Source organism: Xiphias gladius, chromosome 24 (assembly GCF_016859285.1).
Source record: "Xiphias gladius isolate SHS-SW01 ecotype Sanya breed wild chromosome 24, ASM1685928v1, whole genome shotgun sequence".
Lineage (NCBI taxonomy): Eukaryota > Metazoa > Chordata > Actinopteri > Istiophoriformes > Xiphiidae > Xiphias > Xiphias gladius.
The window spans coordinates 19,768,406-19,783,813 of NC_053423.1; the positions used below are offsets into that span (position 1 = coordinate 19,768,406).

A 15,408-nucleotide genomic window follows, 5' to 3' on the forward strand; every position below is an offset into this window, starting at 1 on the left:
ACAATATGAATACTGCTGTCTTACTGTATCTGTCCAGAAGCTGGTTAGCCTAGCTAACTAGCATGGGGGGGTAACAAGAATTAGGCCGCTGCTAAAAACTGTAGAGTTTCTGCCTTCTCAGCCAACAAATTGTGATTGGACATGTTTGAGTTGGAGTCATTTTAGCCTTCAGTTACTTGCAAATGTTAAAAGGTAAACGTAATAAGATACGATAAGGGATTTGAAAGGATTCAGATTCAGTAATTGATTTTATACTGGATTTGGGTTTAATAAAATGCTATCAAACCCTGTCCCTACTGGGCTCCATCTCTGCGTCCATGGCAGCTTATAACACATGTATGGTTTGGGACCAGTAGCGTGCTGATCTTTTATTTTATTTTTTTTTAAACTTCGTACAGAGCCAGGCTTTGTGCTAAGCTAAGCTAACCGTCTGAGAGTGGTGTCAATATTCTCTTCCAATGTTCCTTAGGAAGGTGAATAAGCGTATGTCAACCTTCGGAAATGTATTTTTTACTTTCTGTAGCAGACACAAAATAATGTGTTTCTTAAACATGTCATCAATTGAGAATCACATTTATAAGCAGCTCCCGTAAAATTTGAGTGATAAAGTATGGAGGTGATAAGTGTGTCTTTTGAGCTGTCAAAGCGACAAACCAGGGAACCCAGAAAAAACACCAGGGTCGAAGGATATTCTCATTCAGAAATTTGTGAAAAAACAATTTGTCACAGACTGAGCACATACCGTCAGGGCCATGAGTGTCTCGTTTTGTCTCTGCTGAGTGCTAATTCTCTCCGGCTGTAACAATCTCCAATTCAGCCAGCACCACTTATGCTTGACCCTTAAGTGACGGTGGACACAAGCTCCCCCAGTTTTAACATAATCAGCCTTTTCACGAATGGAGGAGGAAAATTCAGCCAACAGAAAACAGACTGTCTCCTGGGGCATCGCTTGGATTTGCTTGGGGGGGCTCTGCATGGGTAATATCTACAGCACAGCTGAGGTAAATGGCTCTTTCAGGGCCCCAGACAGACACGTCCTTACCAGAGAGTGCGCAGTGGTTTAGCTGGAGCCGGGAGGGAGGGTGCTGGGAATTGCGGATAAGAGACACAAGTCAATGGAAAGGCTGGGAAAGACTGGAGGGTTTCTGTGGGAAAAAGTCTTCGCTCCCAAGATTAGCCCACCACGAGGCTTCCTCTTTGACCCCGGTGCTGCAAATTATTTCAACACTTTTTCCTCTTGACTAATAAACAGATGCTTTTCTTTGTAAAACATTTGGTCTAAAAAATGTCGGAAAATGAAAAATGCCCATCACAACTTTCCAGAGCCAAACATGATGTGTCCAAAATTGCTGAAATAGGTTGTAGCTTAAAAGATTAGTTGATCAACAGAAACTTAAACAACATTTTGATTGTTGATTAATTGTTTAAGTAACTGATTAAAACATTCTTTGGTTCAAGTTTATAAAGTGTGAGAATTTGCTGATTTTCTTTTTATATCCTTGTAAAGTGTTTTTTTTTTTTTTCAACAAGGTATTTTAGAAAGTGTTACATTAAAGTTTAAAAGTCTCCACTTGCGTGAACAATTGTAAACTTTCACAAGAAACCGGAAATTAATGTCATGGACACAGTTCACACTGTGGGCCACGAATTGATCCCTGTCTTTTTTTTTTTTTTTTTTAAAGCCTAGTTTGTTTAAATTTTGGAAAATAAAGTTCGCCGAATTTGCTATTAGCAGTTCCTGTTTTCTTGTTACCACTGGATGTACCGACAACTGTCAATGAATCGCTTCGATACGATGGAAAACCTAAAAATGTGAAGATTCTCAGGCAAGTTCCGAAGGGGTCCAATTCCTGCACCCAGTAGTCTGCTGTACATTATACCTCATGTTTCTGAGATAGTAAGTGATCATTCTGAGGCGTGGAAGTCATAATTACGAGATAAAGTCTTTAAAATATTATTTTCTTTAGTGAATTCAAAGCGTTTCCGTAACAAATTACTCAGGCTAAATAATGATTTTGTGGATCGACAGGGGCCCGGCTATTTCTTGGATAGGACTCGTAAAATTCCTGGAGTCTCCACTGGCTGTCTGGCGACCTCACGGTAAGGACAAGACCACAACTTGTCCCTTATACACTTTGAGTTTGTTTGTTAGTCTGAACGAGTTAATTGGTGAGTTTCAGAGGTGCTGGTGGCCGGATCTTGTTACATTTGGACAGAGCCATGCAGACTGTTCCCATGCATATTCCAAACATTTCAATGTAATTCTTCCTCTCCTGTAACTCCGGGTTAAATAGCTCAAGCATATTACCCAAAATGTCAGCATATTTCTGCAAGGCCACTAAAAGAAACTTTCAAAGTAAACAGTCTTTGAAGATAAAATCACTCTTTGGTGAACTGAACAACAGAACCTGGAGCCAGAAATTTTTTTTTCCTTTTGGTTTTTTTTTTTTTTTTTGGCCATTTTTCATCAATATACTGTATTTGACAGATAAAGTGTGAAATTAATTCTTGACATCAGAAACTGGTTTGATGAAAAACAAAACAAAACAAAAAAAAAACCCTGAAACTTGAAACAAAATCTTTTATCGCATGTTTAACTGATAATGTTGAAGTATGCCACACAGCTGTTGTCTTTTATGTTTGTTTGTTTTTTTTTGGGATGTCCAATAGGGTTTTTTTTTGGGTTGTTTTTTTTGTTTTTTTTACCTTGTCTGCTGTCTGGAAAAAAGTTTATATATGGTTCAATATTTTAGCTTTTAGTTCCATTTTTAAAAAATATTTCTAAATGTCATATAATGAAAGATTGTCTCCACGGTTGGTTGACTGTGTAAACACCAGGTGCTACAATGGAAAAAGTCCGGGACTGCATCGTTCTATCACTGACAAAGTCTGATGTGTTGTAGTTCATAAATGTATTACAGTGTCGTCAATAACTCGAACCAAAGCAAGAAGTTCATTTTACCTTTTGCAGGAGCTTCCAGCTCTATCTCTCTCCGTCTTCCTCAAGCAAATGGAATTTGCTCCGTTGTCAGGAAAAAGCTTGATTGGACCGTGAGTCAAAAATTTTCTTTTGTTAAAAGTTGATGAGCAGACAAATTGTTTCAGCTTCGTTTGACAAAAAAGAAGTCACAGATGGGTATCCTGCTTCCAGTGATGAATGTACGCCCTGTTGTTGATTCAGATAGTGGTTAAAATTTTTATTATTTGCCTGCTAAAGATAAGGTAAAATACAGATGAAGCCAAATATGCTGAATACAAAATCTGACTGATGTCACAAGCAATATAATGCACAATCTATAGAGACGCATAGTGTTAAGTATTAAAATAATCAGACATTATGAATTTAAAAAATCACGTCAATAAATACAGACACTATAACCATGAAATCACAATGGTTATAGTCATTTTGATTTAATTTGTTTTTATTTCTAAATGTCCTTTTTCCAAAGTCAGTTTTTATTTTGACAAATGTGTTTTGATGTTGCTTTGGTCTCAGTGAGCAGATTGTCTTGACTCTTTTTTTTTTTTTTATGGATTTTTGATTTTGCATTGATCTTGATTCTTAAAGACACTATCAAAATAAGCAGGAAGAAATACAGTGGTGGTAGAAGTACCAAGCTCTTTTATGTAAGTAAAAGTACCAATACCACAGTGTATAAATACTCCGTTACAGGTAAAAGTCCTCCATCCAAATTTTTGTCTAAGTGAAATGTAGCATCAAAATATCCTTAAAGTACCAAAAGTTAAAGTACTTATTATGCAGATGGCCCATTTCACAGTAATGTATATTATATTATTGGATTAGAATTAATGATGCATTAAGGAGCACATCACCTTAATGTTGCAGCTGGTAAGGGTGGGGATGATTTTAATAACTTTATATACTGCTGGCTAGCTTGTGAATTTCCCCCCCGGGGATAAATACAGTCTTATCTTAACCTACAACAATACATCAGAATTTGTTTCTTGATTTATATTTTGTATTATTAATCTGAAGGTGCAAAAATAACTTAAGCTATCCAATGAAATTTAATGCAGTGAAGTAAAATAGTACAATATTTCCCTCTGAACTATATTGGAGTATAAAGTATAAAGTAGCAGTAAAAGGAAATGCTCAAATGAAGACCCTTAAAATTGCACCTAAGTACAGTACTGGAGTAAATGTACTTAGTTACTTTCCACTACTGATGAAATAACTTTTCATAACACTGAGCTGAGTTTTAAAAATGTACTGGTTAATATGACAGTTTCATGGTTATAGTACATATTTCATCTGTATTTATTCAAATGATTCTTTATTTCATAATGTCTTCTTCATTTATTTAAAAGGTGATGAAGTATTTCACAGCGGCAGATAAACTGATAAAGAACAGTCAAGACAGAAGCAGCAGAGCCTGAGATATTCTGACTTTCTAGTGTTTTTCTTTTTTTTTTTTCCCCAGTAGACTTTAGTCTACTCTGAATCAGGTTGGCCCTGCAGCATAGGTTACCATGGTGACCTATCCAGTTGAAAAGTGAGACGGCCTCGTGATGCCGGAAATCCTGGGTTAAGCCCAGAGATACCTGGATAACCAGATAATCTTGCTTCATGTTACAGGCCCCAGGTGTGATTAAGTCATCTTTAAATTGATCTCATATCAACTCTGATCCACTTCTGAATTATTGTGTAATGCAACTTATTGTGCTTATGTCATGTCATTGGTTGTTCCTTCATTGCTTGCAGTCGCAGCGCGTGCAGATACAATGGCCTCTGTCGGACCAAATATTTCAGTGCTTTTGTCGTTTTACTTGTCTTGCGGTGTAAAAATAAAACAAAAAAAAAAACAACAAAAAAAACCAAAAGCCACAGCACCTTCTAGAGGTTCTACTGGAGATTGGCCAAGTGAGTACGACGGACCAGCCAGCATGAACCAGCAAAGAACTACTCCGTCTTTGTTTTCATTTAAACATGGCTACGCAGCAACATTATGGACACGGCCTAACTTGCTACTGAGCCAATAGGGAATCATCGCTGTCCAGTAAGACTCGTGGAGGTGGACTGCGTTTATATCCACAAAGAAAGGTCCACAAACACAGTGGTTGTGTCCCAGTGCTGTTCTCTGCTGGTGGAGTTTACAGTCGTGAAGTGCCGGCCACACTATCTGCCGAGGGACTTCACTGCTGTTGTTATTGTAGCACACACCCAGACTACACTCATACAAATTTAAAGGTGCTATATGTAAGTATTTTAGTTTAAAACATTAAAAAATTAATCAAAATTATCAACAGAATGTGAAGAAATAACAGTTTTGATGTTAATGCAGACACATCTGTGTCTTGTATTGCAGAGATATCTACTGAGGTTAGCGTGCTAACCAGCTAGCCCCGGCCCGCCCCATCTTGTAATACCACGTTGTACATGGAGAGGTGACAGTGAGTCACTGTAGAGTCCAGTCTGCCCTCAGTCCAACATGAGAGGATAAAGAAGTAGCGCTGCCCAGAGGGCAAAAAAAAAAACACGTTAAGAAGTGATAGAAATAATGGCAAAATGTAGCGATAGCAAAAACTTACATATAACACCTTTTTAAAGGCTGTTTTGCTGAAATTCCACCAGCATGGCAGGTTTGCTACAAGAGAAGAAAATACACTGGATCTTGTTTACATCCAAGTTGTTGCTGCTAACGTAAGAGTGCTCACTCTTACTCTTACCCGTAAGACTGTGCAGTTTTTGTATCTCTGTTCTGTTACACTGAGCTCCACGGGGAACAACACTTCGTCTCTCTCTATGTATGTGCGGACATAACAGTAAACCTGAACCTGAACCTGAGCCTGGACCTAGGATGGGTTAATCTCCAAAAGCACTGAATACTACAACTCCCACAATGCAACTTAATATCATCCTTTGTTAGACCCTCCCTGACTGGTAAATGCCCGCGTCTTTCAAACCGCGCACTCCCGGTTTGTAGCGCAGGCTTTACGCTACAAATTTGAAGCCCCATGCCTAAGCTGAGGTAACCTTTGAAGTTGTTTATTCAGACTCTAAAAATCTCCCCATGGAGCCACATAGGACATTATAAAACCCTTTTCACAGGCTGAGTATTATTCCTCGTGATGAGTGAACTGATCTTTGTGTGTAAAATCGGTGGAGCGCCCTTTTACTATTGAACACTTTGGGTCTCAATGCACATCAAGGAGAGAAATGTTTTCTGTCCGATGTACTGTGTGTGTCCTGCCCTTCGTAGTCCGTGAGAAGTGTCTGTTAGTGGTAATGCACTCGTCCAATAGTCCCCGTCCCTGTTACCAGGATGTCCGGCTGCCCGTTCCTCCAGATCTCCCTGACGATTCGCTCCCTCTCCTCCAGACGTCTCGCCTTCTCCAGCTCCTCAGCCGAAGCGAACACATTCACGCTCCTCAGAGTGCCGTTGGACTGGCTGCTGCGATCACTCAAGGCCCCTTCTGTCACTTTGGGGACCTCCGCCTCCTCCCCGTCTTCGTCCTCGACGCTCTCCTCGTCCTCTTCCTCCTCCTCGCTGGACTCCTTCAGCTGTCTCCTCTCGGGGGATGGAGGGGGTCTTCTGTGGCGGCGAGTCCTGCAGGCGATGCCGGCCACTAGGAGGCAGAGCGCCATGAGCAGACCGAAACAGACACCCATCATGAAGTAGAGGGCGAAGCTCTCTGGATTGGCTGCGTGGGCGGGGGAACAGAGTCAGCAAAAAACAAAAAAAGTAAACCTTGTTGGAGAGCATATCGCTTACTCAAGTGTTTATGGCTTGTTGTCAGTTCCACCAAAGAGATATTTCCCCTTTAAACTTCTCAAATTGTTTCATTTAAATAACAGGGCAAAGCACAAGGAGCCAGTGGTGGAGGAAGTACTCAGAAGTACCAGTACCACAGTGTAAATATATACCATTATAAGTAAAAGTCTTGCATTTGAAATTCCACTCAAGCAAAAGTACAGAAGTATTATTAGCAAAGAGTATTAAAAATAAAAGTGTTTGCGTTGCAGAAAATCATCTCCTGTGACTGACATAATAAATTAGATTGTTAATACTGATGCATCAATGTGTAAATAGAATTTTGCAGTTGTAGCTTGTGGAGATGAAGTTAGTTTTAACTACCTTTATATGTATACCCTGGTAGTGAGATGATTAACGGAGTATGGCAGATGAAAAAACAAATCCTGCTACACATCTGTTTTCAGTTTTTGGAGTTTTCTCTAATCTGTTGTGAAATTTTGGATAATTTGAATTTATTTCAGTGAACCCATTTGAGGTGTTTAAGGGGTAAATGTCTGCTAACAACTCAGAGGGATCTGATATGTGATGGGCCCGGACTAGACACAGATTTTTTTGTAAGAGGTCGCCAACCAAAACCACTGGTTTAATCTTAACAATGTCTTGTATTTTTAAGGCTCGTAATATGTTTTTAATGTAAAATTTAAATCTGCAAAATACCTAGTAGCTAGAGTTAAAATAAATCAATGTAGTGGAGTAAAAAGTACAGTATTTGCCTCTGAACTGTAGTGGAGTACAAGGAGAAAGTAGCATAAAATGAAAATGCTCAAGTAAAGTCCAAGTACCTAAGAATGGTAGTTTAGTACACTACTTGAGTAAATGTGTTTATTTATATTCCATCACAGCAAGCAGGTAAAATTATTCAGTATTTCACAAAAAAGTATAGACTTAAAAAAAGTCCACAAATCAATTAAACTTATTTTTTTCTTTCCTCTTCCATTAATCATCTCATGACCCCTCAGATTTATCTCGGGGGAACCTTCTAGCAGTATGAATCGTTGCAGCCGTGTAATAATGTCACATATAATAATATATTGGTCACAGGGGCCGTTTCTACAGAATGAGTACTTTTGATGCATTAAGTACATTTAGCTGATACTTTTGATAATTTATCTTCAGTAGGATTTTAAATGTAGGACTTCAACTTGTAATGGAGTATTTTCACATTAATGCATTGGTACTTTAGTAAAGGATCTGAGTACTTCTCCTACCACTGAAAATAAATTATGTGTGGCTTTGTTTGCTGCACCAGAAATGGAACAAAAACTATGCTCTCTATTTTTTTTTTTTTTTTTTCTTCCTACTCCCTGTTTCTGAGCACCAGAAATTCAACAATGTGAGCGGAGACACTGTCAAAGTGCAGCAGTGGTTTGAGCCAAAGAAAACAGGACACTGAAATCCCTGGAACTGAAGAAGGGGAGACAGAGAAATTCATTCTTGAAGCATGACAGAGAAGTTTTTTGTTGAGATCTGCGTCTTGTTTTTTGCTTGTCACCCTTTAAAGGATAAGTTCACATTATTGAAGGCTACCTTAAAACTTGCATGTCCATATTTACATTTAAAGAGTTGATCACTGTAATAATTTCTCCTGTCCATACTGATCCTTTCTTATTGTGATTTCAATAGAAGAAATCATCAGAGATCATATTCTATCAGGTCCTCAAAGGATTTTCATTTACCAATATGCCAGTCAAGACTCCATTAAAAAAACATCTAATTTACAGTGCCCAATAACCATTTATTTGCTTTTTTTTTAAATGTTTTTTCATTGTAAATTCCCTCTCTTATATTTCTTGTATTTGCTTTTCTTTTCGTATTTGCTTTGTGTTGTTGTCTGATATTTATGATTATACTTGATTGAATTGTTTTGTATTGGGGTTGGACTTTGTATCAAGTCAATTTTTATTTATATAGCCCAATATATAAATCAAATTTGTACAGCATACAATACCCGTGTCCTAAGACCATAGAACTGTAAGAGGAAAAACTCCACAAAAAACCCGTCTTAATGGGAAAAAAATGGAATAAAAAAAATTTTAAAAAATGTGAACCTATCCCTTAACACCTCATTACAGGGTGCATGTCTGTGAGTTGTGAGCAGTTGGTTCAAAGAGTGATTTTTACCTTCTCAGTCTTGGACATTTTGACATTTTTAAAAACTGCAATAAAGTACAGGATCTGTAAAAAGGACAAATCTCCGTTTTCTTGGTCATAACCATTTGTAAAACAATAATATGTTGTTTTTTACACATTGATTCTTATACAGGTTAAACAACTGATATATAAAATGACGATTAATGAGGTTTAGAGGTGCTGGTAGGCAGATTTTGCTTTGTTCGGACAAAACCTTTTTCCAGGCTTCATGCTGACCTAACCGGCTGCTGGCTGTAGCTTCATTTTCAAAGTTAAGACATTAGAGTGGTATCCATTTTTTCTCATCTAACTCTCTGCAAGAGAGCAAACAGGCGTATTTCCAAAAATGTTGAACTTTTCCTTTAATAGTTTTTTACAGCCCCAAAGAAGTGAAACTATACACTATTTGAGAAGAAAGATTTTAGGAAAAATTAGAAGACTGATAATTTGGTGATCGCCTTGTGACCCCATATGTTCACGTCACGACTCCTTAAGGGAGTCCCGAGCCCCAGGTTGTGGACCATGCCCGTAGTCACACTGAGGTGTTTACCTTTGATGTGGGCGTAGGTCGCCATGCTGTTACTGAGCAGCTCCATGTCTCTCTTAACAGGCTCCATCCTAGTTCACTGCTCGTTCAAATATCTACCATCTCCAGGTCTTTTAACACTCGTAACTCCTGCGGCAGCAGATCCTGTCACAAAAAAACAAAAAGAGCAAGCAGTCAGTTCGTATGTGCATCTGAATCTGATATGCTTTCACAAGGAGCAAATAGTTTCGTTTTCAAACCCACTAGGGAAGTCTGAGTGCATCCAGAAACTTGAGAAACTGTTCCTCCGAAGCTCCAACTATCATCCCTGTGATTTAAATCGCTGTCAGGGGTCAGCAGAGAGGGACATTGTGTTCCTCGTAAGTGTTTTACACTCGGGCCTGATGGGGATGTTTATGTTTATGACATCAGGGCCTGAGATGGCTTTTTTCTGGTCTCAAGGAAGTTTTTGGTTTTTCTTTTTTCCCCCCACAGAAAAAGTGACTTGACAGATTTGACATATTGCCTGTACTTTGAATTGCATATCCACTGGGAAAAATTGCAACAAATTAAAATAAATAAAACAAACAAAATGTAGCAAAACAAAAAAACTAAAGGAGCAGTTCACCCAAATGACCAAAAGCAAGCATTTTCATTTTGGTTTATTTTGCCCAGTTTTTGAGATATTGTTATCTTTCTTATTCTTATGCTTTTTCTTGCTCATAACTGATCTACAAACCATTAGTAAATTAATTGTTCATTATTACTATAACCATTAATTACAGTTTATAATCCAAATATTACAAATATAAAGGATGATTTATTAGAAAGTCACACCAAGATGATGTGTAAACTGAGAAATAAGTGCTTTCCAAAAAAGGCTGGGTGGTAAAACAGCTTCAGGAACAAAACAAAAATAACAATTAAATCTTTGGAAAACATTTTAATGTCTATTTGTGAAGTTTAATTGGCAGAGACATTTCAAAGTCCCAGTTTGACATGCATTTATGATTTCTTGTCCATATAAATGGTTGGTTATGTGTATTTATTGTATACTAACTGCAAAAACAGTCACAATGTTCACCGTCTTCATCCAGCGTGCTAGCACGCTACTGTTTGCTCATTCGCACTAATGCCCTGTTCATGTTAAATGGGAATGGGGTGGTAGAGATGGGGAAGATTCCCATGTCGTCAGCTGACTCATGATTTTATTACAGAGGTGATTGTCTGGGAGTTTAAAATACCGTGCATGTGACAGTATACCACCATATCCATTAAATTTGGATTTAACTACATTGCACAATGGTCTTTGGCTGATTGGAGCCATCCATATATGCTCTGTTTTCAGGCACTTCCATATAAGTGAGCGCCAAGTCGGATATATCCGAAAAAACCCAGTGTTTCCCAGTGGTAATGACGATTTGGATGTTAAACGCTGTTTACAAGTGGGAAACTGGTAATTACGGTAACTCTGAAATGATGTGAACGCAGCATAAACACACAAAGCACAGTTGAGGCTGATGGGAGAGTCATTAGTTTAGCAGGTATTTGGTCATAAACCAAAGTGCTGGATGAAAAGTTGTTCTCGTCCTCAAGGGGACATGAATGTCTGTACAAAATGTCACAGCAATCCATCCACTAGCTGTTGAGACATTTCACTCAAAGCCACAAATGTGAACCTCATGGTGGCGCTAGAGTAAAAGTTGCGGGATCACAAAAATCATTTGGATTCATCCTCTGGTGACAATGAATGTCTGTACAACATTTCAGGACAATCCATCCAATAGTTGTGGTTGTTAGTGAGGGATTTTGGTCTTGATAATATGGATAGATAATCCACAGAACTCAACTCAACTACTTTCTACTGGAAAAATAGTATTTTGGGCGAATTGACCCTTTAAGGGAGTGAGCGACTGAGGGTCAGATTGGGCTAAAGTGGGGGGATTTGGTCTGAAACCCGGTCACAAATGGTCCCACGGTTACAGTAAAGCTTGATGTAAACATGATGACTGATATTTCCCATCCCCTCACATTCCCTGTCATTACAACAACAATGTGCGTGGGAGCCGAATGTTTTTTTCGTTCTGCTGCTTTCTCTCCGGGGAGAACAAAACCATGCCCTTCTGCAATCGCTGCCACTGGGGGCTTGGGCCGCTCTCCCACCCTGATCTTTATCCTGTTGACTCTTGGCAGACCCTGTGCACTCTCAAAGGCTTTCTTTTTTTAAATTTATTTATTTATTTTTAAGGCAAATTACGCTGGTTGTCTCTTTGGTGGCTGACTCAAGAGTCCACTGACTCATGGGAACCGGTGGGTCTCAACCAGCGCTGCCTTCTGTTCGACATTTAACTCACAGAGAGAAAAAGCATGCCTCCATCTGCACCCTCAATTTGCTGCCTCCAGACCTCAACAACATAAGTGGGCAATTTAGTTTTCAGTGTGGTTCAGTGTGAAGTCAAACAATGTTTGTTTCAATTAAAGAAGGGGTTTTACAACCAGTAGTTCTACATGCCCACAGATCAGACTGTTTATCAGACTTGTAGCATTTATTTATCACACTGAAGATATCGCCGTCTGATCAAGTCTTTTTTGTCTGTGATTTGCGTGCTTAAAGGAATAGTCAGACATTTTGAGAAAGTACTCACTCACTGAGTAACAAGTCATATCTCATTTGTTTAAAACCAAAGTATAAAAACAACAATTTGCTGTTTTTTATGGAGGTTATGTGCCAAAATATTTAATGCCATAATTACTCTTGACCAAGAAATCGTTCAGGACATAAGGTGCAGCAAAATATGATTTTTATTAAACAAATGAGATATAACATGTTAATCAGTGAGCTTTTGAGGTGCTGGACAGCAGGTTTTGTTACCTTTTGACAGAGCCAGGCTGGGTTGCTTCCAGTCTTTGTGCTAAGCTAAGCTAACCAGCTTCTAGCTGTAGCTTCATATTTACTGTACGGACATGAGAGTGGTGTCAATCTTAGCAAGAGAGCAGATAAACATATTTCCCAGAACACTTTTTTATTTCATTTTCCTGAAACAAATGAAAAAGTCTGCAAGTGCATCAAGAATGTCCATTATTTTTACTTGTTTCCAGTGCAAATCACATTTCTTCAGGTATTTTGGCAGAATGAAGTGGAATTTTTCTTGATTTTAGTGTAATCACCTGCCCATTTCATTTTTTAAACCTCCAGATGCTAATTTCTGGAAATGTCTTCAAGCAAGTTGATTTCTATTGAAATGATCTCAGATTCCTTCAATTGTGTTAAAGGTGACTTTTAAGACTTAATTATAGACGGGGAGCTGACTTGATAAGAAGGAGATTTTTGGCAGTACAGCTAATGTACACTTGACTGTTTGTTAAAAATCATTGTAGAAGTTCACTCAAACTCCTGTTTTCTTACTTACAGAATAACACTACACATCATATATTTTTAAACGCGGAGCTCAATAGTTAGTTTGTGGTGAGGTTTACCGGAGCTGGACAGACAACACAAATACCAGAGGGAGACAAGTGTCCATTTTATGCAGCCGCAGGCTCAGGCAGACAGATTTGACACCTAACATTTCCAGACAAGTCCAATAACTTCTCAACTTAAGTACACACATGCAAAGCCTGGCGGCTGTAGCTGTTTATGTGACCCCATAAAACTGTACAACCCCCCCCCCCCACATTTCCTGCTTAGATAATCCTATTTAAGTCAAAAGATGAAACCTGAAACCACTGAAAATAAGACTTGCTATTTTACAGTAGTCAACCCTGCTTCCACCAAATGTCTGCAGTCTCTCAAAGGAGAAGTTTCTGTGAATAGTACTTGATTCCAGTGCGGCAGAAAGTGGGCTCGAGAAAGTGATACAACACGTTTGACAAGCCATGTAATCTCTGTGAGGTTATATTCAAAGTGTTGATGATTTTGGGCATGCTGTAGCTACTGTGCCTATAAAGACTTTCATGGACTGCTGCAAGCCCCGCTAATAAACCAGTTTTTCTTGCCTCGTTTATTGCCTTAGAGCCGCGTAACTGCAGTGTATGTGCTAGAATCCTTTTGAAAATGCAAAAATCTTTAAAAATCAGAGTTTGTGAAAAGGTCTGAGAGCCATTTCTCCTGACAGAAAGCTCGAGCAATATGCAATACAAGCTTGGTTTACGTGAAAATTAAATATATCTCAACATAAGGTCATGTAAAGTCACAATAACACTCACCTTGGTCCTGGATGAGAGCTGCTCAGCTTGACTATAAAGCTTCCACTGAAAAACAAAGAATTTAGATCCAAATCTGGACTTGGTCTGTCAGCCAACATTCAGATAAGATCCCATGTCTCAGACAGAAAAGCAGTGAGAGGTTGTTGGTCACTCAGGAATATTGCAGGAACTAATATTGCAGCTGGACTAGAAAGGGAGCAGCTCCACACAATGATCCACTCGCTCTCATCCCACAGAGGGAAGAGGACCGGCCAGAAACGGTCCACACTCGTCTCGAGAAGGAGGTGTTTCCTTTTCCTGAGAGATAAAGTGAATGTGCCACCTGACTCCAAAATAAAAGCCCCAACTTGCAAGTAAACCCCACCAGAGTCCCCGCTTTTAGGGAAATCTCAATTTCCCTGACTTATTCTGACCCTGTGCAGATTTGAACCTCACTGCCGACCAGAGGGAGGTGATCTCTCCCGTGCTGGCCACACCAGAGTGAGGTCTGTTCACTGTTAAGCCAGGAGGGTGGAACAGGAAATAGCTCGTCGGCTGCCATGGGCACAGGGCCGCGGTGCTGCGGGGGCTCGTGGATTAATTGGGCTCTTTGTATGTTTATCTCAGCTTGGAGGGAGGGAAAAAAAGAGCTCAGCAGTAACAGTTTGTGTACCTAACAGAGTTTATTAAGCAAAAGGTGGAGCAGACCAGCAGGTGCTGATATTTGGTGCAAAGTAATTAAGTACATTTACTAGGGTACTGCACCTAAGTCCAATTTGAGGTACTTTACTTACTTTATGCTACCTTATACTTTTACTCCATTACATTTCTGAGGCAAATATTGAACTTTTTGCTTCACTAAATTTATCTGCAGTGGTGGAAAGTACATTTTTTCAAGTATTGCACTAAAATTGAGGTACTTGTACTTGAATATTTCCATTTAATGCCACTTAATACTGTAACTTCATTGCACTTTAGGGGGAAATATATTTTTGCTTTTTACTCCAGTATTTGTTTGACTCTATAGCTATAGTTACTAGTTACTTTACAAACTAAAATTTTACACACAAAACCAACGCTCAGCCTATATAATATAACGTATTGTTAAATACTTCAATATTATGAAAAGTAGTTAAAAATCAGCAATTTGACCAGCTACAACACTAAAATGCTACTTACACTTAAATGCATCATTATTAATAATCTAATGATATATCTAATAGTAAAACACTCACAGGGTTTATTGTCTTAAAATTGAGTACTTTCAACTTTTCATACTTTTAGTACAAGTAAGTACAAGACATATCAACTTTACTTAAGTAGCATTTTCAGTTTAGTTGTAATGGAGTATTTTTTTTACAGTGTGGTGTTGCGACTGTTCCTTCATCCACCAACGTTTATCTGACCGCTGTAGTCACGAAGTTACTTTTTAGATTACGATTTTACATAAAAGAACATGTAGGCTTATAAAACACAGTGTACTGTTTTTGCTTGTGACCCATTACAAAAAAACAGCGTCTAGTTGGAGCGTCTTGTCATGTCACGGTTCCACCAAAGAGACGTTTTCTCTATGAGCTGTTTGAGCCCAAAACAGGTAAAATTATCCAGTATTTCACAGAAAAGAGCAAAGAGGCTAAAAAATGATTTCAAAAACGGTTGGGAAAAAGTAGTAAAGTAGTTGACGCTGTTTGATGATAGATCAGTATTAACCATCAGTGGAAGAAGTACTCCTATTTCCCTCCCTCCCGTTTACTTAAGTAAGAGTAGTAGTACCAAAGTGTAAAAATGCGC

The 15,408-nt window shown here is 38.7% G+C and overlaps 1 protein-coding gene and 1 long non-coding RNA gene across 2 annotated transcripts; one reads left to right on the plus strand and one right to left on the minus strand.

Annotated features, from left to right (window-relative positions):
• The first annotated feature begins 1,707 nt into the window (after positions 1 to 1,707).
• On the plus strand, positions 1,708 to 6,442 carry LOC120786151. Its single transcript, XR_005706665.1, has 3 exons — positions 1,708 to 1,897; positions 2,030 to 2,100; positions 6,341 to 6,442. It is a non-coding gene; the product is annotated as an uncharacterized LOC120786151 (long non-coding RNA).
• Positions 3,515 to 14,162, minus strand: eva1bb (eva-1 homolog Bb (C. elegans)). Its single transcript, XM_040121339.1, has 3 exons — positions 13,639 to 14,162; positions 9,457 to 9,597; positions 3,515 to 6,663 (listed from the first exon to the last, which is right to left on the minus strand). The coding sequence occupies exons 2-3, from the start codon at positions 9,521 to 9,523 to the stop codon at positions 6,239 to 6,241; spliced, it is 492 nt and encodes a 163-aa protein (XP_039977273.1). The 5' UTR covers positions 9,524 to 9,597; positions 13,639 to 14,162; the 3' UTR covers positions 3,515 to 6,238.
• Positions 14,163 to 15,408: the final 1,246 nt, after the last annotated feature.

Coding starts and splice junctions, on each gene's coding strand:
- eva1bb (XM_040121339.1), bottom strand. CDS start 9,523: ATGGAGCCTGTTAAGAGAGACATGGAGCTGCTCAGTAACAGCATGGCG. Junction 6,664..9,456: donor GACCTACGCCCACATCAAAG/GTAAACACCTCA, acceptor CCGCCCACGCAG/CCAATCCAGAGAGCTTCGCC.